The sequence below is a fragment of the Anabrus simplex genome, chromosome 5 (assembly GCF_040414725.1).
Source record: "Anabrus simplex isolate iqAnaSimp1 chromosome 5, ASM4041472v1, whole genome shotgun sequence".
NCBI lineage: Eukaryota > Metazoa > Arthropoda > Insecta > Orthoptera > Tettigoniidae > Anabrus > Anabrus simplex.
Genome location: NC_090269.1, coordinates 227,211,701 through 227,237,718, shown reverse-complemented (window position 1 = coordinate 227,237,718; position 26,018 = coordinate 227,211,701). Strand labels below are relative to the sequence as shown.

The 26,018-nt window shown below is 39.3% G+C and overlaps 1 protein-coding gene across 1 annotated transcript in view; it reads right to left on the bottom strand.

The window, feature by feature from the left end:
• The window catches only part of LOC136874458 (uncharacterized), a 296,911-nt gene that overhangs the window by 84,718 nt on the left and 186,175 nt on the right, over nt 1–26,018 (bottom strand). The window contains exons 19-20 of the mRNA XM_067148087.2: nt 16,064–16,223; nt 2,813–3,095 (exon numbers count right to left, since the gene is read on the bottom strand). Coding sequence (XP_067004188.2) covers nt 2,813–3,095; nt 16,064–16,223 — 443 coding nt within the window. The remainder of the gene's footprint in view (nt 1–2,812; nt 3,096–16,063; nt 16,224–26,018) is intronic.

Below are 26,018 nucleotides of genomic sequence, written 5' to 3'. Positions count from 1 at the left end.
TACACACACTTCAAGGACAGTGCTTGATCTTCATAAACACGTACCAGCATCACATGCATTTCTTTCGGTGTCTTGCGGAGCTTAAAACAAAACTGTACATTGATCTTTTGGTCGTTCATGTTCCTGTTCGCAGTTCAGAACCAACGCACTAAACACGCACTGTGTCAAACAGGTCTTACACAGCACACACACGATGTTCGACTGAACAACGTTGCGAGCAGGTGGTCAAAACCTGCTGCTACACAGGTGCAGCATTGCATGTCACCATTGTTGCCAGATCGACCATTCTGACTTCATTCACCAAACTTTATTGTCACAGGTTGTATATTACACAACTACCTGGTGCTACAGCTGCAGCAGGATAAGGGAGGAAATAACATTTTCCAGCAAAATGCAACTCCACCTTCATTACCACTGCAAATTTGCCACAATCATTCCTATTTGGATTATTTATGGTGGGGAATGACGTTGGATACCATGATCACCTGATCTAACACCAACAGAGCTGTTTTCTTTTTTTTATGGGATTATTTTGAAAGCAACATATACTGTACATCCCTTCACTTCCTGCAACTCTTGATGTTTATCATCAACAGATCAATGGTGTGCTGATTAAACTAGACACTAACAAGCTCTCATATATTAGGGAAGTAATCTCATGCAGGGAGATATCTGCCAAGTAGTAAATGGAAGTCACTATGAACTTACTGTATGTTATCAATATCTTGATGTTCTGATAATCTGTGCACTGGAAATAATTTATTGTATTTGAAATTATTTTATATATACGACATTGCATCAAAATGTTCCCAGACTAGCTTTTTAGTGTAACAACGGATGACAGCACAGGGTTGAGCAAGCAGTTGTGGTGACCTTCAACTTTGATCAGGCAGTGTGCCAAGGAAAATCACTGTGTTAACATTGGGAGTTGTTATAGTGGTGTTTTTGTGAAGATGTTTGTGCATGTGTGTGATTACATCATGGACAGAAATCTGGAACAATGACAATGTAAAATTGTGTGTTAAAATGGATAAATTGGCCACAGAGGCATCGAACATGCTTTGGCAAGCATATGGCAATGGGACAATTAATTGTATACAGTCTTGAGTGGCACAGATGCTTCACAGATGGAAGAAAGTCCCTTGAAGACGAGGAGCAATTTGGAAGATCTTCCATGAGCATAACCTCTGAAAAAGGTGGGACAAATTCAGGAACTTGTGTGTGAAGATCATTGGAGGGTGATCAACGACACTGTTGACACTGGTGTGTCACTTCCAAGACTGCCCCCTAAAAGCTGACTCCTGTGCAGAAAGAACATCGCATTGCAGTTTGCCAAGATCTCCATGAGTGTGCTGCAAACAATCCATCCTTTATGTCCAAGTTCATCACTGGTATAAGGGTATAATCCTGAGATAAAATGGCAGTCATCGCAATGGAAGAGTACATCATCTCCGTGACTAAGAAGGTGAGAATGAGCTACATCTCAGCGAAGACCACACTCATCGCGTTTTTCAATATCCATAACATTGTTCATCACAAATTCATCCTCAGGGCCAGACTGTCAACAACATGTTTTACTGCATCGTTCGGTGGCATTTGAGGGGGAACATTCAATGAAAGTGACCAGATCTGTGGTGCGCAAAGAATTGGATTCTTCTTGATACTACCAATACATCCTGTCACCAAGTACTCCTCGTTTGTGATTTTCTCACCAAACACGTTATAGCTTCCCACCTGCCTTACTTGTCAGATTTAGCTCCTGATGACTAATTCCTTATTATGAAGAAGATGAAGATGCAGCTGAAAGGTCACCATTTTCCCACTAATGCAGAGATACAGAGTGAATTGCAGAAGGTTCTGGATTTGCTGACACAAAACGACTTTCAGGCCACATTCCAGCCATGGTAGGATAGTGCATTGCTGTGCAAGGTGACTATTTCTAAGGAGATAATGTTCAAACTTAGGTATGTAATATACTTTTTCATCACCAGAGATAGTTCAGGAACTTTTTGATCTGATCTTGTATATTCCGAGTTATTTAAACTTACGTCCAGGTAACTAATTTACAGGGTAACCCTGTATAAAATTTAAAATACATTAGTGCTTTCGATCTAAACCTGAACCTTTGTCTACCATAAGCCTTATGGTTCAGGAGTAGTGTGCCTGTCTGTTAGCAAGAGTGCATTACTATATTAGCAATCCACTTACGTTATTCCATTATTTGGAAGTATGATACATTTCATTCAACTGTGTGCTGTTTGCCCGCTAAATGCAAGAGGAGGAATCTATGATGTCACTGAGCATCCAATTGGAAACCACTGCTTTAGAACATTATGAGAAGGAGAATAACAAGCATTGATTAGTAGGAAATATAGTAAAAAAATTTGCTTCAATTATGGGTTGGGGTAATTGTGTTATAAGGAGACTATAGTAATATAACTAGAATTATTTGGGCCTAGAATTGTGAAAGCTGTTCTGATTTGAAACAAGTAACCATGTCAGCAATTTTATGGGGAAAGTAACCATTAGGATTCTGAATTTTGTTATTGTCCAAGACAATGCATTCAACTTTAATTTCCTGGTCTTCTATATAACCATTAGTAGAAAAATTAGCTGGACCAGTTCTCAAATTTGTTTCAGTAAACTTTACTCTTTATAACAGAAAGGCATTCAGATGAATTCATAAGAATTAGATGAATCTCTTTCATCTTGCTGTCTACAGTCATTGTGTTGTTCTTAAAGAAAAACTCAACACCAACAACCTCAATGTTAATCCTCTTAAAATGACAATCACCATCAGAAATAAACTCACCTGCTACTTCAAGCACTATGACCATAGCTTCCACCTGGATGTATGATACTTGTCGTTCAAGGTTTTCTATAAATCTTTCCATGCGCTTTCCAAGTAAATGAATGCATTTTATCATAACTGATTCCAAATCTTGTATTATTTGAATTACATTTTGTTTAAGTACAAGTAGTTCCCATCTCATTCGTGACAGAATCTGCTTTCCAAACTCTCTAAGTAGTTCTTCCAATCGAGAGATGTATTTTACAAGGATCTTAAAATTGTTGGCAGCAATTGTAATAATTCCCTGTAAAAGAAAAAAGAAATCAGTAAAAATTGGTCACGATTTCTATTGAAGTTGTACAAAAAGTTTAAAAGAACACGGGCTGAATATTTAAGTACAATGATATAGGCTACTCCTTAGATCAGAATTACATTTTTCTTAATTACTAGAGTAAATATGTCTGTTTGTTGATAAAGTGCATACAGCCTTCAATGCTTGAAAGATCATTTTATTATTAATGAAAATGCTAAGTTTGTTTATTTTATTAGTTTTCTTGATTAAACTTAGTGGAGTGGCTGCACGCTATGGCTATGGAGCCAAGCTCTGCATTCTGAAGACAAGTGGGTTCAAACCCCACCATCGGCTGTCCTGAGTATGGTTTTCTGTGGTTTCCCATTTTTACTTCAAGGCAAATGCTGGGACAGTTCCCAATCATAAGCCACAGTCAATTCCTTCTACAGTACCTCCTAACCCAATCTCATTCATCATCGTTCATCTTCATTTGCTCCTCAACTGAACTTGGCATCAGGGATGGCATTCGGCCATAAAAGCATGCCATATAATTTCATTAATAACAATCACCCATGTACATTATTGTTATGAGTCAATACAGACCAATTAAGGATCAATAATGGTCAAGTTTGTAGAATATAATTTCATCTCACCTCATCCCTGACCCCGAATTGGAAAATGGGACTTTGTGTGGGTATAGACATACATACATACATACATACATACATACATACATACATACATACATACATACATACATACATACATACATACATACATACATACATACATACATACATACATACATACATACATACATACATACATACATACATACATACATACATACATACATACATACATACATACATACATACATACATACATACATACATACATACATACATACATACATACATACATACATACATACATACATACATACATACATACATACATACATACATACATACATACATACATACATACATACATACATACATACATACATACATACATACATACATACATACATACATACATACATACATACATACATACATACATACATACATACATACATACATACATACATACATACATACATACATACATACATACATACATACATACATACATACATACATACATACATACATACATACATACATACATACATACATACATACATACATACATACATACATACATACATACATACATACATACATACATACATACATACATACATACATACATACATACATACATACATACATACATACATACATACATACATACATACATACATACATACATACATACATACATACATACATACATACATACATACATACATACATACATACATACATACATACATACATACATACATACATACATACATACATACATACACACACACACACATACACACACACACACACACTATATGATCAAAAGTATCCGGACACCCCCCAAAACATATATTTTTCATCTTAGGTGCATTGTGCTGCAACTTACTGCCAGGTACTCCATAGCAGCGACCTCAGTAGTCATTCAACATCATGAGAGAGCAGAATGGGGTGCTCCATGGAACTCACGGACTTCGAACGTGGTCAGGTGATTGGGTGTCACTTGTGTCAGAAGTCTGTATGCGAGATTTCCACACTCCTAAACATCCTTAGGTTCACTGTTTCTGATGTGATAGTGAAGTGGAAACATGAAGGGACACGTACAGCACAAAAGCATACAGGCCGACCTAGTCTGTTGACTGACAGAGACCACCGACAGTTGAAGAGGGTTGTCAAGTGTAATTGGCAGGCATCTATCCAGACCATTATACAGGAATTCCAAACTGCATCAGGATCCACTCCAAGTACTATGACAATTAGGCAGGAGTTGAGAAAACTTGGATTTCATGGTCGAGCGGTTGCCCATAAGCCACACATCATGCAGGTCAATGCCAAACGACGCCTTGCTTGGTGTAAGGAGCGTAAACATTAGACAATTGAACAGTGGAAAAACGTTGTGTGGAGTGATGAATTACAGTACACAATGTGGCAGGGTGTGGGTATGGCGAATGCCCGGTGAACGTCATCTGCCAGCGTGTGTAGTGCCAACAGTAAAATTCGGAGGTGGTGTGTTATGGTGTGGTCATGCTTTTCATGGAGGTGGCTTGCACCCCTTGTTGTTTTGCATGGCACTATCACAGCACAGGCCTACATTGATGTTTTAAGCACCTTCTTGCTTCCCACTGTTGAAGAGCACTTCGGGGATGGCGATTGCATCTTTCCACACGATCGAGCACCCGTTCATAATATACGGCCTGTAGCAGAGTGGTTACACAACAATAACATCCCTGTAATGGGCTGGCCTGCACAGAGTCCCGACCTGAATGTTTTGGAACGCTGACTTCGTGCCATGCCTCACCGACCGACATTGCTACCTCTCCCCAGTGCAGTGCTCCGTGAAGAATGGGCTGCCATTCCCCAAACAACCTTCCGGCACCTGATTGAATGTATGCCTGCGAGAGTGGATGCTGTCATCAACGCTAAGGGTGGGCCAACACCATATTAAATTGCAGCATTACCGACGGAGAGCGCGACGAACTTGTACGTCATGTTCAGCCAGGTGTCCGGATACTTTTGATCACATAGTGTACATACATACATACATACACACATACATACAACATTAAACTCATAGAGAATGTATAACAGTAGCTTTGAAAACACACTTTTGAATAATAATAATAATAATAATAATAATAATAATAATAATAATAATAATAATACTAATTAGAGCCACCCTGACTGACACAAAATCCAAAGAAAAGTTCCTAGGTTGCCTGTCAGATTCCTTCAAGGTCAGAACAGCAGTCAGACAAGGTGATGGGATCTCTCCGATGCTTTTCAACTGCATGTTCTAAAAGATTGTTAGAACCTGGCAAACAAAGTTATTAGAAGCTGATTGTAGACCTCTGAGAATGGGTACAAAATCTAAGGGGATCAAGATTGACTGGGTAGCATTTGCTGATGATATCGCCATTCTGTCAAACAATGTAAAAACTGCTAGGATGCAAATCAACCTTCTAAAAGTAATCACTAAACAAACTGGCTTGCAGATATCTTTTGAAAAAACCAAAGTAATGGCTAACATCAAAGATGGCCCAGAAAATCTCCAGACAAAATATGGGAAGATCAACTGAGTAGAAAATTTAAGCATCTGGGTGAGATCATAACGAAAATGGACTGGACAAAGAAGCTCTTGAGGAACGAGTACACAAACTTGAAATAGCCTATCAAATAATGCGCTCAATCTAAAACAAAATACTAAACTACATCATTATGAAACTGTTCTGAAGCCAGTAGTTATGTATGCAGCAGAAACCCTATCCCTAAATGCTAATAAAGGACTCCTAGGAGAACTGGGGAAAAAAGTGCACAAAATCATCAGAAGTATCATGGGATCCAATTACAAGAATGACACCCATTATAAAAAATCTAACAAAGAAGTGTACAGTAAAACAGAGAAAATTACAGAAACAATCCATAAGAGAGGGGCACGATATTACGGTCATCTCAAACGAATGGATGGAAACAGGCTGACTAAACAGATGTTTCACATTTTTGACTTCAAACCCAAAATCACAATGCCCTGGTTTATGAACACCATACAGGACCTCCAAATGCTGCATATAAAACCCAAAGACACCTTCAGTAGAGATCACTTCTGCAAAAAGATACTGATAAATGGGCTAAACCAAGACAAGCAACCAAAAAGAAGACAAGGTACCACCTGGACAGAGGAATGCAAGCTGGCCCACTCACAGAGAATGAAGGAATTCTGGGCTCAAAAGAAAGCGAAGCAAACTGCCAAATGTAACAAGACTTAACGTGGTCCTAGATGGCCTCAACGAATAATACATAACAATGTATTTAATAACTATCCACAATCCATATTAACACGATATGTTGAGTCTGTTTTTAAAATACAACTTTTTCTTAAAAGCACAAATTGAAGGAAAAGGAGTAAAGTGAAAGCACAAAACATAAATTAAAAAAGTGCTTTAGGGTGAGGAATTCCAATATCTTTATTCCACCTTTTGCTTTTTGTTAGTTCAGAACAGTTGAAGTATGCTGTTTATAACTGGTGAGTGGCTAAACAGCAGTGTGTAGGAAGCAGGTTTCTAACAGTTAAACCAAATGAATATGATATAATTTGAGGGTGTGCATTCGAGAGAAGAGAGAATCAAGGGATCATTCATTACTCACACCAAAGCATGAACCTTGGCCAGGGTGACCAGACATCCTCTTTTAACTGGATATGTTCTCCTTTTTAGACCATTGTCCCGGATCCGGGTGGATTATTAAATAAAATAATAATATCTTCCTTTCTTAGTGAATCTGCTTATATTGGGGTAATCTGTTTTACTACTTTGTTTTTATAAGTATTCTTCATTATGCAACGGCATCATTGATATTGTATTGATATATAGAAATGCGGTTATGGATATACAGTACATACGATTATTCTATGTATGCCTTATATTGTGATAACAGACGCTATTTACCACTCTGTATACTGCATGCTTCTCTCTGAGCAATACCCCATCACAACATTGTTATGTTAATATATGACAGCTGACAACGTGACTAGCAAAAGGAGATCATCTGTTTTAAATGGATGGAGCAGAAAGTAATATTATTATGATGTTGAAAAATGTATATTCTATTTGTAAGCTAAGTCTTTTAAAATTGATGATGTGAAATATTTAACAAGTTTCCTTGTAGTAAGAACTGGGCAAAGTATTTCAATTCATGGAAGTCAGTTGATTGTAGTTCAGAGTTATTAAAATTAGTAGAATACTTTTTTTTCTATACCAGGGAACAATGCAATCATAGAAAGAATCTCAGCACAATGGACTGATAATAGGAACTGTTTTTAGTAGAATCTGTGAAAATACTCTTAATGGTTCATAATCTAAAGGTATTTTACATGTGAGTCTTTTTATAAGTACTGTATATGTTTTCAACATGCCAAAACTCCTGAAGGCATCTGAATCTTTAAAAAAAGTACCAGCAAGGCATGCAGATTAGTTTCATTGTTTAAATTTTGTAAGAACTTACTGTATAATATGAAAATGGATAAATTTTGTTTATGTATGTGAAAATTGGAATATACAGTATGTCTAAATTCAGACTCTCAATGGAGGATTTTTGTGTCCTCTCTTTTCTGGCATTATCCTCCTATTTAAATAGTTTTGTCCCTTTGTTTTATCTATTTGCATATGGTCACCCTAACCTTGGCAAGCTAATCAGTACCCCACACCTAAGCTCATCAGGCAATAGGGTATGCAATTCCTTCCTGCTCTTCCAGCAGGTAACAACACCCAATCTACCCATACAAGTATTGACAACATCTACTGTTGTTTAGCTTTGGAGACCTGACCAGATGTGGGTTGTAAAAGGTTACACCATTGACTAATTCTAGACTATGAAGTACAAAATTATTTCATTTACACATATTTCTTCACTCTCCAACAAAAAAGATGACAATGAAAGGAAAAAAATGAAAATAAGAAATTGAAACAAAAAAGAAGAAATAAGTCAATTTCATGAAACCAAAGTAAAACATTATCTGGAATTTTTAATAAGCTACTGATGGTAGTAACTCCCACATGAGAGCTGTTTGAGGTCTGGAACGGGGTCAACTTAGCCTCGGGATGTCAACTGAGTAGACGGGGGTCCAATTCCCACCTCAGCCACCCTCAAAGTGGTTTTATGTGATTTCCCACTTCTCCTCCAGGCAAATGCCGGGATGGTACCTAACTCAAGGCCACGGCCGCTTCCTTCAATCTTCTTTGTCTATCCTTTCCAATCTCCTCATACCCCCCACAAGGTCCCTGTTCAGCATAGCAGATAAGGCCACCTGGGTGAGGTACTGACCATCCTCCCCAGTTGTATCCCCCAACCCAAAAGTCTCAGGCTTCAGGACACTACCTTTAAGGTGGTAGAGGTGGATTCCCTGGCTGAATCAAAGGGAAAAACCAACCCTAGAGGGTAAACAGATAAAGAAAGAAAGAAAGAAAGAAAGAAAGAAAGAAAGAAAGAAAGAAAGAAAGAAAGAAAGAAAGTGTTGTATGTCCGGCGCTCCCTTCTCGCTCCGCCAGCCAGCTGCACGCGCGCCTGTGTATCATTCTGCTAGCTTCGACGCGCAGCCCTCAGTGCGCGTGCCTGACCATCGAGTGTACTATAAATAGGAGCTCCCTTCCTGCTCACTTGCCCACTTGCCCCGGTGTCCAGCTCCAGAATACACCCTACGTCGAGCACGGAGGCTACTCCTCTTGAAAATGTGCTTCGACCAGGTGGACTGAATTTCTGGCAGTACGAGGTCTCACCTTTGGTCACCGCTCCCTTACCTGTTTCCGCTGCCTATGTCCCGTAATTCTTTTACAAGCCATTTTCATTCCCTAATTTATGCAAGCTCCCTTAGTTTCGCTAGGTGGAATTTCTTCAATCAATTGAACTTGCTTTTTAGGAATTCAGGCACTTCAACAAACAAGGACTCTCATGAACATTTATGTTAGTGTGCCAGATAGTTCTCGACTATCAACGTGTCAATTCACAAAGACTATCTTTTCAAGATAGGAGTGTATATAAAGACTGCAAACCTGTACATATTGTATAAAGACAGACTTTTCTCAAGATTCAATATTCCTTTTTGCTTCAAAATAAATTTCAGTTATTTGTGTAAATATTATAAAGTGAAGCAAATAAAGTTGTGTTCTGTAAACTTCAACCTTGGTTACAACACAACTCTATAGCGACGAGGTAAAACAGCACCAAAATACAATTCATCGGCCCCAGTCGCCAACTCTATGGCGACGAGGTAAAAAAGCAACAAACTACAATTCTTCGGTCCCAGTTGCCAACTCTATAGTGACGAGGTACACACGAAACCAACACTGCAATTCAACGGGCCCAGTTGTCAACTCTACGACGACGTGCTAAATAACAAAGACACTCCAACCAGTTCTGACACACAGCTTACCTTACTCTTTCTTGCACGCATCTCGCAATGGCTACTGCGGAACAACTCGCTACGGTATTCCAAGCCTTACAGCAGCAACAACAACAGTTTATGCAACAACAACAGGCAGCATTAATTCAGGCTATTCAAGCTATTTCTGTCTCTACACAGCCATCAGCTATTCCTCCGTTCTCTGCTTTTGATCCGGCTAAGGAAGAATGGTCAGTTTATTTAGCCCGCTTGCAACAGCATTTCATCTGCCATTCTGTCCCAGATGATCAACGCCGCCGCGCACTATTTCTTAGTTCGGTTGGCAATGCTACGTGTGAATTACTACGTAAATTAAGTCCAGAAGAACACTTATCTGCGGTACCCTTCACGCAGCTCTTAGCCCGTCTCACGGAACACTATGCCAAAGCTCCTCACATAGTGGCTGCTCGCTATAAATTTTTTCAGAGCAGAAAGCAACCCCATCAGACACATACTGAATGGATAACTGACTTGCGTGGTCTAGCTAAACCCTGCCAGTTCATCTGCTCCAAGGACGGTTGTGGTTCATCCTACACTGATTCTCTCATTCGGGACATGATAATTTTACATACTCCTGAAGACAAAATACGTTTTGACGCTGTCAAGCAGAGTAACCCTTCTTTAGAAGACGTCCAGCGTATTGCTACGGTTTATGAGCTTACTACCAAGACTGCCGCAGCCATAGCTTCTCCACACCAAGTTGCACAAGTCTCGCCTCAGGCCCGCAAGTCCTCTGCTACAGTGAACCGTACGGATAAGGCGCTCTCCACCAAGCATTCTCGCCAGGTTCCCTCTCGTAATGCTACACGGAAGCCCAATTCTAAACACACCTCGAAACTCCTGCCTTCCTGCCGAGGTTGTTTCAAGCATCATGAACGTCGTGACTGTCGTTTTTTCAAAGCTACTTGTGAACGATGTAATAAACTTGGACACATTCAGACTGTCTGTCAAAGTTCGCCCCGCCCTGCTAAGACTACTGCAGCGCGCCGGAAGCATATACAGCCCCGCCAAGACATGGAAGTTGATCAAATCAATCTTATTCTTCCCACAAAGGATTCTCACAAAATCATCATTCCTCTCTCATTCTCTGATCGATCTGTCGAATTTCAATTAGACACTGGATCACCTGTCTCTATTATTAACCTGACTACCTACCACGACTTAGGTTCACCTTCATGCTCTCCAGCTGACATCCAGCTCGTGACATTTAACAAGAAGAAAATTGACATCAAAGGTCAAATTAAGCTTCAGGCTAGTTATAAAGGAATTCAGAAGGCCATTCCTCTTCTCGTAGTTAACAACTACACTGCATCAAACATTATGGGCATGGATCTATTCAACTTATTTGGTTTCCAGATACATGACAACATTAACGTCGTATCTACATTGCATCCTACTTCTGACGTTACCGCTCTCCTAGCGCAGTTTCCTGAAGTCTTCGACTCTCAGCTCGGAACAGCAAAAGACTATACAGCTCACATACAGCTGAAATCCGGAGCTAAGCCTCGCTTCTTCAAAGCACGTCCAGTACCCCTAGCACTTCAAGACCAGGTCACGAAAGAATTAGAAAGATGGATACAAACTGGAATTGTAGTACCAGTTACTTCTAGTCAATGGGCTACTCCACTTGTGGTAATCCAGAAACCTGATGGTAATGTTCGACTTTGTGGCGATTTTCGATCTACAGTCAACTCGCAACTCGAAACCGATATCTTTCCTATTCCACGTCCAGAAGACTTATTCCGTCGTCTCTCTGGTGGACAATTCTTCTCTCGAGTTGATCTTAAAGAAGCATATCTCCAGCTACTTGTAGACGAAGAATCTAAGAAATTTCTCACACTCAACACTCCTCTCGGACTGCTCCAGCTCCAGCGGCTCCCATTCGGTGTTTCATCCTCAGCGGCTATTTTTCAGCGCTATTTGGCTCAACTCACCGCCTCAATTCCCGGTTGTGCTAACTACCTGGATGATATTATTGTTACTGGAAAAGATCATCAGGAACATCTAACCAATCTCCGCCTTCTTCTCCAGAAATTGAAAGACAATGGACTACGAGCGAATCTCGCTAAATGTACCTTCTTTCAGCCTCAAGTTCACTACCTCGGACATATACTTGATAAGAATGGAATTCGTCCTAGTATACAGAATGTCTCCGCGATAGTAAACATGCCAGCACCGCAGAACCTCAAGCAGCTTCAGTCCTTCATAGGCAAAGCGAACTATTATAATAAGTTCATTCCACGCTTCGCTACAGTAGCAGCTCCATTAAACGCTCTACGTAAAAAAGGTGTTAAGTTTCAGTGGACTCCGCAATGCCAACAGGCATGGAAAACAATCAACAACGCCTTACTTCAAGCTATACAACTCACTCATTTTCAGCCCGACAAGATCATCACGCTAGCTACTGACGCTTCAGACTATGGTGTCGGTGCAGTTCTCTCCCAGAAGGATCGTCATGGACAAGAACGCCCCATCGCCTTCGCTTCAAAAACACTTAATGACCATCAACGTCGATACTCACAGATAGAGAAAGAAGCTTTAGCCATCATCTTTGGTATTCGCCGTTTCAATGAATATCTTTATGGCAACCATTTCCTGATCATTACCGATCATAAGCCTCTCGTACACTTATTCCATCCTGGTAATAAGATCCCAGAGAATTCCCTCAGAAAGCTTCAAAGATGGTCCATGTTCCTTTCTGATTATTCCTATCAGATTGTATATCGAGCCACATCCCAGCATTGTAATGCTGATGCCCTTTCCCGCTTACCCGTTGGTCCTGATACTGCCTTCGATTCTCAAGAATCTGAATGTCTTCAGTTGGACATAGAACTTGAAGATACTGTATCCAGTTTTCCTATTGATGCTACCTGCATAGCTAAAGCTACGGACAAGGACGGTACACTTGCTACTGTACGTACTTACATCCGCAACGGTTGGCCTCTTCAGAGCACACTTCCTGCCCACCTGGCACCTTATCATCGTATGCAGCATCGTCTCACGACTCGTGCCGGAGTTGTACTACTAGAAGCAGGCACCATCTTCCGAGTGGTTATCCCACTTAGCCTACAGAAACAAGTTCTCGAATTATTACACCAAAGCCATTGGGGTATTTCCAGAACAAAGCAACTCGCCCGTCAACACTGCTACTGGCCCGGTATTGATGCCGCCATCGAAAAGCTAATACGTCATTGTGAGCAATGTCAAACGAATCAGAACGCCCCGTCTTCTGATCTTGCTTCATGGCCTCCTGCTACTACTCCATGGGAACGAGTTCACATCGATTTCGCAGGTCCTTTCCTCAATTCCATGTGGTTAATAGTCATCGATTCACTGTCAAACTTTCCATATGTCGTGGATATGCATTCGACTACTACAACCGAAGCTACCATTCGTGCTCTCCAGAAAATCTTTACTACAGAAGGTTTACCGCAAGTACTCATTTCGGACAACGGACCTCAATTTACAGCTACTGCTTTTCAGAACTTTTGTACACATAATGGCATTCGTCATATCCTAGCACCACCTTTTCACCCTCAATCTAATGGTGAAGCTGAACGCTTCGTACAAACATTTAAAAGAAGTATGAAGAAAGCTGTCTCTTCAGGCTTAACTAAAGACCAAGCCTTGCTCCAACTCTTAAACACCTACAGAACTCTACCCGGCGCTGATAATGTCACTCCTGCACAGAAGCTCCATGGACGACCTCACAGAACTTTACTTTCTCTGTTACAGCCTCTTCCGGCCCAGCATAAGACCTCACCAACGAAGTTCTCCCTCAACGACAAGGTCTACACCAGGACATTCAAATCCAACCCACTCTGGATACCTGGAGTCATCTGCAGATCTTTGGGTCATCGTCTCTACGAGATACAGACTACGGAGAAACGTATCTGCCGCCATCAAGATCAGATACGTCTGCGCTACCGCCCCTGTCCAGCTATTGATGCTATTGCTAAACCAGATAAATCTATTGCTGAACGAGCCTTAGATCATTTAATAACAATGGGTTCCTTTCAGGACGAGACAGCGCCACTCCGCCCAGTTCCAGCTCCGGACAATACAACAGAGATATCAGCAGCTCCGCCCCAGCATCGCAGTCGCCGCCAGCGCCGCCGCCGTTTCACGCCGTACCGGCGCATTTAGGAGGGGAGGGTGTTGTATGTCCGGCGCTCCCTTCTCGCTCCGCCAGCCAGCTGCACGCGCGCCTGTGTATCATTCTGCTAGCTTCGACGCGCAGCCCTCAGTGCGCGTGCCTGACCATCGAGTGTACTATAAATAGGAGCTCCCTTCCTGCTCACTTGCCCACTTGCCCACTTGCCCCGGTGTCCAGCTCCAGAATACACCCTACGTCGAGCACGGAGGCTACTCCTCTTGAAAATGTGCTTCGACCAGGTGGACTGAATTTCTGGCAGTACGAGGTCTCACCTCTGGTCACCGCTCCCTTACCTGTTTCCGCTGCCTATGTCCCGTAATTCTTTTACAAGCCATTTTCATTCCCTAATTTATGCAAGCTCCCTTAGTTTCGCTAGGTGGAATTTCTTCAATCAATTGAACTTGCTTTTTAGGAATTCAGGCACTTCAACAAACAAGGACTCTCATGAACATTTATGTTAGTGTGCCAGATAGTTCTCGACTATCAACGTGTCAATTCACAAAGACTATCTTTTCAAGATAGGAGTGTATATAAAGACTGCAAACCTGTACATATTGTATAAAGACAGACTTTTCTCAAGATTCAATATTCCTTTTTGCTTCAAAATAAATTTCAGTTATTTGTGTAAATATTATAAAGTGAAGCAAATAAAGTTGTGTTCTGTAAACTTCAACCTTGGTTACAACAGAAAGAATAATAATAGTAATAATAATAATAATAATAAGCAGAAGAAGAAGAAGAATCATATGGCCTCAGCTACCATGTGCAGACAGTTTCATTTGACACTATCTGGCTGTCTGCTCATCAATTTCGGCATTCTATTTTATTCTAGGCCTACTAGATGGCAGAGCAAACCAAATCTCTCTTGGGCATCTACGGCTGAGTTGTTAATGAATTTTATCAACTAAACAACAGATGTGTTAGCAGAGATCTTTTATATGCCAACACTGTAGGGCATGGAGTGTCAAATGGACATTTTTCCGCCTCCAAAAATCTGACTACCTCTGCTAGGTTTGAACCCGCTCTATTGGGATTCGGAGGCCGACACTCAGCCACTAATCCACAGACACTACTTAGCTGAGAAACTACTAAATACAGCTGTATGTTAGATTCAGAGAAATAGAATTCTCAAGCATACTATTTGATTTCGTCATGTAATAAACTATTAATTTTTCACAAGTTTACTGTGCTACTGTCATATTCAGAGAAAGAGTAGTAGCATATATGTACAGTTGATGTGAAATTTGAAGAAAGTTTACAATCGTTTTCAGTTTTAGTATGTGCCTGTTGTTTTGGCTATGCCATAGAACCACATTACTGTAAACTTGCATTCAAGGCTTGCTGTTTAACATCCACTGAAGGTTTTTGGCAATGGAAGGAAGGGAAACGGCTAGGACTGGGAAGGTAGCAACCATGGCCTTAATTAAAGTACAGCCCTGACACCTGGTGTGAAAATCAGAAACTACGGAAAACCAACCTCAGGGCTGCTGACAGTGGGTTTTGAATCTACCATCTCCCGAATGCAAGCTCACAGTTATGCAAGGCTAACCACATGACCCACTCAGTCAGTATTTAAGGCTGTACCTTAATGAAGCTCAGAGGCACTTCCTTCCCAGTTCTTTTTCTAACTTCTGTCACCAAAAATGTATATTAGTGCAATGTTAAACCACTAGGAAAGAACAAAACATCTGCCATTTAATTTATTATGGAAAAATCTGAAAACCTACCTTCATTTTAATTTTTCTAGTTTAAAACATACCTGTATTTCATCGATGAGAGTAGCCATGCATTCCATGAAATAGTCAATGGACAATGTGTTCCATACAAAGGAAAATAGCTCTTTGGTTAAAAAATACAAGGTTTTAACCATTTCTGCCATTGAGTTTCCTATTGCCTGTAGCAGGGAGTAAAGGTGAGAGCTGTAACATGGATAACAAATACATCTCAAATACATTTTTCTGGCTAAGAGTACACTCTGAGATATAATTATTTACATGCAGGGCAGAAAGGAATTATTATAAAACTTAAATGATTTCTAATATACTGTAAAAATGACATCTGTCTATAACTACTCAGCAGATGGGTACAGAAGGACTGTTCAACATTTAACATATTCTCTCCTGCATCCAACATAAGGGAGTTAAACTCTACTTGTATAATACTACATTCGATTTAAGGCATGTACAATCGTGCACGGAATTACTCCATTCGAATGTAGTGCTAAATGGTTCTGGCAATGAAGTTAGTGTTTTAAAACATAGATGACAGATAAATGAACACCTTTCTTCATCTTCATGCCTGCAGACCACAGCACAATCTCCTGTGATTCCCTCTTTCCATCCCACTTATATAGCTTCTCCTCGCAATTCAGCTTCCATCAGTGTGTTTCTTGAGTGGACAGAATATGCAATTTTTGAGCTGGTGTTGCAGAATATCACCAAAAAACAATGGAACATTTTATAGAAGAAATGTAATTCGAGCTAAAAGAAAGGAAAATTTAAAGAAAGATCATAGGACCAAAATTTCAGGATAATAAGATAATACACATCAAGTATGAAACACTAAACAAGAAAATTGAACAACTCTCAGATACCATGCGAAAATGAAGGCTAAATTTTTATGGTCATCTTCTCAGGATGAACTCTATTAGATTAATCAAACAAATCTTTTATTCCTTCCGTAACCGCAAAACAAAACCCAACTGCCTTATAAAAACTGAAAAAGACCTAGTAAAATTAAAAATTATAGAAAATTCACTATTCGATCGAACAGCTAAAGTAATAACTACAGGTGAAAATATAAGGTTCTAAGAAAAATCTACATTAAAAACCAAACCTATTATCTTGGAAGAGGAGAGGAAATGAAGGTCAGAAAGAATCAAGAAATACCGGGCACTAAGAAAAGAACAATACACAGAGAAATGATTGATTCAACGTACCCCAAAGAGGGTGAAACAAAAGAAGAGAGAAGAAACATAACAAGTGATAAAATTGTAGATACACTATTAAATGATGATCGATTGATGAACACATACCCAAAATGGAAGAAAATGGCAGTGAATCTAAAACAGACAAAAGTGAAAAATATGTATCCTTCCTATTGTCTGTCTCCACTATTACTCACAGCTACTGCAGGACCGAATGATGATGTGAAAAATGAAAGTGAAATAATGTATTTTATGAACTTATTTTTCAATGATGAATTTTAGCTTATTTTTATGATCAGAAAAATCTATATGAAGAGAAAATTATTAGTGAAGTGCCACTCTCTTTCACAGAACTAAAATATTAATTTCATTTTGTACTAACTACATGATTTTTAGAGATGTTGAGTTGCCAGAATTTTGTCTCATAGGAGTTCATTTATGTGCCACATACATAACTTCAAATACCACTGGACTGAGCCAGAATGAAATATACCAAATGTAAATAACTGCACTTAGTGAGGGAGAGCTTTAAAAAGTCATTTAAATCACCCCCCGAATAGCCAGTAGTGAATTTGTTAATATGAGATATTGTTTACAGATTAATGTCACTTTTGTTTTATTCCTAACAATCATTGCTACCGTAACATGTTTTTGAGAGAATCCGGAAATGTTGCTCAGCTCTGATGAAAGTGGACAGTGAGCATATTAATGTGTTGAGCATTTGCTCAATGATGCTTTGCAGTAGCATTAAAGGATGTCATTGTAGACAAGAAGAGATAGAATTCAAAATATTAAAATCAGAGAAGAGCTAAATATAGAACCGTTAGTACTGAAGATACAGAAATCAAGTCTTAGATGGTTTGGACATGTAAAAAGAATGGAAAAGGAATGGGTAACAAGAAGGGAATTGGAAAGATAAGTTAAGGGAAAGAGACCAGTTGGAAGACCAAGAAGAAGGTGATTTGATCAGATTTGGAAGGACGTTAGAGAAGCTGGATTGGATGTGGCAGAAGTAATGGAGCAGGGAAAGTGGAGGAGGCTTGTTAACCACACCCGGGTGACTGGAGTGGGACATTGATGATGATGATGATTGTAGACTTCTTCATTCAGTACAATGTCAAGGTTCTTTAATATTATGACAAGTTTCAAACCACAGGGACCTACAGTATCCTGCTATCATTTTGGAGAAGAATTCTTCTTCATAAAGATTATTCATCTATCCACCATACAGGCATCTGCAATTCTTCCTTTGCAATACTTACATTCCCTGTCTAGACTGACCTCCTTGCTTTCCCAGACATACTATTGAGAATGCCTGAGATCAATTAAAGCAACTCTTTCTGGATGGTTTTCCATGGTTTCCCATTTTCACACCAGGCAAATGTTGGGGCTGTACCTTAATTAAGGCCATGGCCGCTTCCTTCCCACTCCTAGCGCAGTCCTATCCCATCATCGCCATAAGACCTATCAGTGTTGGCACGACGTAAAACAATTTGTATTGTTTGTTTGTGGATGTGTTGACGGATTACGAATTTGCAAAACTTTGTCAATGAAGAATGGAACAAATTGGACTAATATGGCTTGATGGACTGGTGTTATGATACAAGTAGGTCTGCAAAGATAATTTACAGTATATTAAATAATGGAAAGGTACAAACAAGTCCAAATCAGATCATATAAAGAAAGGAACATCAATAGGAACACATACCAACAATAGGATAGAAACAATGACAGGTCAGTGAGGGAAAAGGGAGACTTAACAAGAAAATACAAAATGACAAGGGCAATCTCCACATCTTTATATAGTGGCATCTTTAAGGAGAGACTACTGAATTCTTAAGCCAAAATGGTCCAAAAACCAAAACTGAGTTGTTTGCCCTAAAAGTTACTCCATTTCCTGGGGCACATGGTGATCTAATTTTTTCTTAAATGTACGGCCAGTTTTAAATGTTCTGCTGAGGTATTAAAAATCCCTTCAAAAAGCCATGGCCACTTTCTCAGTGTATCCTTTTGGAATTTCACTGTATTTCATATTTCTGCTTTTGAATTACATGGCAATTCCTAGTGTACTGGTATGTGTTGTCATCAGTGGACAGTTTCCATAGTTATGTACACAGAGAAACATTAGAAGTAGTCTAATTAACCCGTTTCCTGTATTGAATGACAAATAATGTTAGCAGAAAATGTCCACCAAACATGCCTTGTATTTTCGTTCACATTTGATAAGGAATGTTTCAGTATTCAAAGTTCAGCTTAATTTCATTGTGTTAGATTTACCAAAAATTATTAATTGGAATTAATACCTTAACATTTGTATATGATGTGGCTTACCATAATAGAATATACAAACAATGTTTAGTGAATACTATTCTAATCTTTCAACATTCAAAGACTGATAATTACTACTAGTGGTATGTATTTTTATATATAAGGGCTTAGTAAGTTGAGAAAAATATTAAAAAGTGTTGCTGAGGAAAACAGAAATTTTGTGTGTTTTGAGATTTTCAAATTATTTTTATAAAATGTGTTATAATTCTGAAATGATGTTATCAAAATGTTCCAAATTTTATGATAACCTTAATTTTACCAACATAAATGAACTCACAAAATATTGTGAATATCAGATTAAAATTCCAAGACTTGCAAAACTCAGCAGGGTCCCCCACTTAAAAACGGAGCCTGCCGAGCATACTTAGGAATTTTCAGAAAAGTGCATATGCATTTTCTTCCTAACTCTATCAAGAGTGTCAGTTTTCTGAGTTATGGTGCATACTTCATCTGATAAAACCCAAAATAATGGATAATCTGTTAGTCATACATGCAGGATTTAGAATTAAATTTCTTATCAAATATTTCTATATATTCATTTTCTTTGTAACTCTAAAGTTTGTTAGACAATTGCACTTTTACGTGTTAAAGCAGCATTTCAAGCATAGGTCCAGGATACTCGCATGTTGAGTGTGGTGTAACTGGGTGGCATGGGGGTGAAAATCATTATTTGTATCGATTAGTGTTTGAGCCCTTATTGAAGTGCCCATTTAATTAATCATTCATATTTGGGAGGGCAGAGAATATTTCATTTTATTGAGTCTTGGCAACTTGCAGGGACCATGTACATTCCCAGTACATTTCACAATTTCAACAGGAACCTTGGAGCTGAGGGTCTATTTGTTCACAAGCTATATTAAGAAGAGGGGATTTCTACATGATCCACCCAACTTTCATATGCTTGGTTTAGAATAAGGAAATAATGTAAATAAAATGGCCTGGACCAATGGACCACATTTTACGGAGCCCGGTGAGAGACTAGGAGGTCATACAACACAAATTTGAAGTAAGTGTCATTCACACAATGTTTTGAACCGATGGAAAGGAAGCATCATTCTGATATTGGCTATGCATTGGTTAAAGTGAGAGATGGCCCTAAATGAGCATACAATGGTGCCTATGAAGATGAATTAATTAAAAAAACCAGCGCGTAGGCTAGTGACCCCAGTATTCGGCAGGAGTCTTCGAAGGTGAGAAGAAGTATACTTACACAAGTGCGGAGTCAGGTTTTATGTATCTTGATTGTTGGGGACTTCTAACATTTTAGCTCTATACGCTCAGACTGCACCTAACTATTCATGATTTAACTTTGATAATTTTGCATTTAGTATCTTCAAATTTCACACAGAACAGTTTTTGATATGATTTATTACACACATAGTTGCCTGCCTATTTAAAATAGATTTTTTTTTTTCTAGGACACAAACATCACAATTTCTAGTCCAGCATACTATTTGTAGATGTTTGAGCTGTGATATAACACAGATGAAGTATGGAGCGAGTGTGGAAAATTTGACCTAATTATGGGGTTAGATAAGCAGAGTTGTCCCGCGGCTGAATGGGAACTGGTTTTTCATGGACCGTGGAAATTACACCAGCAGTAGTAAATAGTAACTGGCAGGTTGTCTTGACCCAGTTTTTCAATACCGTGAATGAATGGATGTTTTAGTCAACCTCCGAACTGACAGAAGCAGCTAGATGACGAGACCACATTTCTACACCAGGATGTAGAACTAAGGACTGATTCAGTTCAATTGTGAAGGCATCACAGTCAATATGGCTGGCTAAATGGATTGGGAGCCGGCTGTCCAGAGGCAGGTGGCCGAATCAACAAATAGATGAGTTCTAAATTTGCAATGTAATTATGTATGTGTACACTTGTTTTAATGTACCGTAGCCAAGGGGATAGGTTAGTTTTGTTACTTAATTTCAGTAGGTTTAGCTGTTGTTTGGAAGGACTGTCCTATTTCAGTAAATGTTAGGAAGCTTGTAAATGTAAATACTGTAACTGTAAAGTATATGTGGACCGGTTGCATGAGGTCACAGCTTGCCTTTTGTTTTATTGAGATTTTATAGCTGAGTGGTTAACGTCATCCTTTTTACAAGTCAGTTTCTTGCTTTAGCCTCGTTTATTATTGTTTTGTTTTCCTTTAGATGTTTGAGATGCAGTGAACGTCCTGGGGCTAAAATGTAAAAGTAAAAAGGATTTAAATTAAATTCAGAAAGGACTAGATTCAATTGATAATGGGATTTCAAAGTGTATGAAAACATACCGTCACATTTTCCCTGATTTATTGCATGAAGTGTGAATGAGAATGAGTTGGATGGTGGAGTTTGGATCCATGACTCTGTTAGCGTCATCTTCATGATTATATGAATGTAAAGATAAGTGTGAATTAGTGATTGATTCATGAGTTCCTCAAACGCAGTTTCGTATTCCAAACTCCAAATATTAGAATCTGTTTTCTTTAAATATTAGTATTATTATTATTAACACAATTTTCTCGAGGTGAAAGGATAAGATATTTCAGTAACTTTCATATTTTCAGGCTTGATCTATGTGTAAGTGGTAATTTCTAAGTTTCTAGTTATGGTATTATTACAGAGTTGGCCATTTTATTTTAAAGTTTAACTTTACGAGCGCAAGTGCTCTGATATGTGACCAGCACGGTGTTGTTTTCCTTTCTTGAGAGCGAATGTTAGACAACAACATGTATATTTGTATTCAGTTTTGGCAACTTTAGGACATGTGATATTTTGTGTGATGATGAGTAAGGGGTCACGTTCCTCATTTTGAAAGGCCTGCATTTTCATGTTTGAGTAACTTGCCTCAGGTAGACTTGTAAGCAGCATGTGTTAAGTGTTGGACCCCGGATGTTTTTGATATTTGCTGCATTATTTTGGGAGACTGTATCTCCACTTTTGAGGCATTCCGCCGTGTGGTAGGGGAGGATGATGTGGTTTTTCTAGCGAGGAGAGTTTTATTTTAGCGGCCTGTTTCGTGTTGATTGGTGGTTGTCCATGTCACTACAGTTGATACTGTGAAGATTTTTATATTGCAACATTTTAGTTTAGACTTTTCTTTTATGTTATGAGTGTGGTGGGGAATATTTGTGAGACCAACATCGAGTTATGTGTTGTAGGTTAAAGTCTACTCTGTTATTTTCTTGAATTTTGTGTCATGTAATTTATTTTTAAGGAATCCACATTGATTTATGCGTGACATTTTAAAGTCCACCAGTTGATTGGTTTGGTGTCATATAATCTATTTCAGGAACCTACGTTGAATAGGAAGTGATTGCTCAAAGTGTAAATTTATTTTCTAATATTTTCCATCGAGACTGTGAATGAGTGAGAGTTGCATAAATGCAGCATGCTTTTCCTTGGTGAGGCCTGGAAAATATGACAACATGTTTTTTTTCTTTGATTGTGTGTATTTGCCATTCATGTCATCTTATTGGTGTGTGGTTTCGATCCACAGTGTTTTTGTTGTGCTCATGAGTTTATTTATGACTGAGGTGTATATATTAGTAGGATGTTTCACCAATCAACGTAGATTTTATTTTTGCTAGTGGATTTACGTCGCACCAACACAGATAGCTCTTATGGCGATGATGGTATAGGAAAGGCCTAGGAGTTGGAAGGAAGGCCTTAATTAAGGTACAGCCCCAGAATTTGCCTGGTGTGGAAATGGGAAACAATGGATAACCATCTTCAAGGCTGCTGAAAGTGGGCTTCAAATCCACCATCCCCTGGATGCAAGCTCACAGCCGCGTGCCCCTAACCGCACAGCCAGCATAGATTTGTTGTGCACAGTTAGATTAGTTGTTTTCTCCCCAACGTGCATCAAAACACACCTTTTCTTTAAGGTTAGGGACCCCACTGCAATGTCAAGTGTGCAGGAAAGGGATATACTCATCTACGGTTGAAAGAATTAACAAACGAAGCCAGAAGCATGGTGTGAGCACACAAGCCAACGTATTAAAGTGCTAAAATTCAAGAATTTGTCCTTGCTAATGTTAAGTATGTGTGTCGGCATAGGCTTGTTTATATGTTATAAATTTTGATTCTCAAGATGAACTCTATAAGCTGAGAGAATGATCTGAGTCATGTAAATTTTTCTTATCACATTTGATCATTTTTGCTATTTTTTGTATTTTTTTTGTTTATTTTGAATAAACATGTTTTCCTCTAAACTGACATCATGCTTTGCCTTGTATTATTTATGGCTATTTGTTGACCTCACCGTGTCCATATTAGTTATATGTTCCCCATCAAATCCAGGGTGTAAAGTAATTTTTAAGTTATTCATTTTTCATAGTTCGAACTGAGCACGCCTGGGAGCAGCTAACTAGTCTGGGGAAAATTACCTTGATGGTAGAAATGGGGACATTTTGTAAGTCCAACAATTGTTATACTTTTTCACTATGCGAGAGAAAGTTTCTTAAGACAGAAGGTGGAGCAATGAAAGAAAATGTGGAGCAAGCCAAAGGAAATGTATGTCTTGGACCCTTAAAAGAGAATACACTGCCTAATCTGTTAGAAGCAGAGTTCAGCTGAGAAGTTGTGACACTTGTGCATGGTATCGTTCTCAAATGCGATTTTATTGGACAGAAATAAATATCACACAAGAACACGTTCACTTCCTTGTGTAAATTACTTTATTGTCACTGTAAGTCACAACACACAATTATACACGGTAGCAAGTGACACTACAACACTTAATAGCGGAGTACCCTGAAGTCGATTCTGACAGGTACAGATATCAACAACACTGACTTGCGCACTATAACATACGTTCTCTTGACTCACCGACTCCACCTCGGAGCCCAACAGTCACTCGCAGTCCATCACTTGCCTTCAAATCCAACCTGACTCACTCACTGACTGACGACTCGATATATATACTGTTCGATCAGCTGTCTAGAATTATCGATTTCTGGAAGGGTTCTTACAACGCTCTATTAGAACACACTGGAAACATCGATCGACCAGCTAGTCGAATGGAGTACTCCAGTAATGGATCCAGCTAGAACTTTCCTTACTGTTTACCAATACACATGGAAATCTCTACAACATTCCTAATGTTTCTACATGTATCTGGACAATAAACCTAACAGTAAATTTCCAGAACCCTTCATATACAAGGGTTGGAACTTAAATAGTGGCAATACCGAGCTCGATAGCTGCAGTCGCTTAAGTGCGGCCAGTATCCAGTATTCGGGAGATAGTAGGTTCGAACTCCACTGTCGGCAGCCCTGAAAATGGTTTTCCGTGGTTTCCCATTTTCACACCAGGCAAATGCTGGGGCTGTACCTTAATTAAGGCCACGGCCGCTTCCTTCCCACTCCTAGCCCTTTCTTGTCCTGTCGTCGCTATAAGACCTATCTGTGTCGGTGCGACGTAAAGCAAGTAGCAAAAAAAAAAATTTAAATAGTGGCAACACTGCTGTGGAGACGCTATGCAACAGAATCTAATATTGTCACTTATAGCACACGTTTCTTACGTACCTACCTTACCTCAGAGCAAATGGACTCGCCCTTCCCACATCACCTGTGTGTGCACAAGCGAGAGGAACACAGTCTCTTGTGAGCTAACGTTGTTACTATGTTTTCCAAACAGGAACAACAGAGTTGGATCAAGATTGAATGTGCCAGAGGTCGTACAGCACGACAGTGTCATCATGGTCTTCAAGAGGCTTGCGGGGAATCTGCATTGCCTTACAGAACAGTGGCACGTTGGGTAAAAGCCTTTAACGACGGTCAGCAAACTGTGGTGGACATTCATCGGGCAGATTGTCCTACGAGCGTCAGTGAAGAAGAAGTGCATGTTCTTGCCACTTTATTGGACAGTGATTGAAACCAGATGATTCGTGAGCTTATAACTGTTGCGAAGATTCGACAGGAAGTAGACTGCTCCATTTGCACCATCAACAGAACAGGCTCTGCTAAAGGTATACTACGACTTCCACATAACAGGCAACGGGTTATACACAACGCTGGTGACTATACTGAAGGACAGTAAAGGTTGCTAACATGTAACTCTTTTGTATCTGTTGTAAATAAATAGTTGCCACTATTTAAGTTCCAACCTTCGTATACCATATTATAGTAGAATAAATCTAATATACGAACATTATAGATTTTTCTACTGCTTTCGACTATATAGATTTTGAGGTTAAACCTATTTGACAGAAATAAATATCACATGAAAACACGTTCACTTCCTTGTGTAAATTGCTTTATTGTCACTGTAAGACACAACACACAATTATACACAGTAGCAAGTGACACTATGACACTTAATAGCGGAGTACCCTGAAGTCGATTCTGATAAGTACAGATATCAACAACACTGACTTGTGCACTATAACATACGCTCTCTTGAACTCACCGACTCCACCTCGGAGCCCAACAGTCACTCGCAATCCATCCCTTGATACATATTTACAGGGAAACCA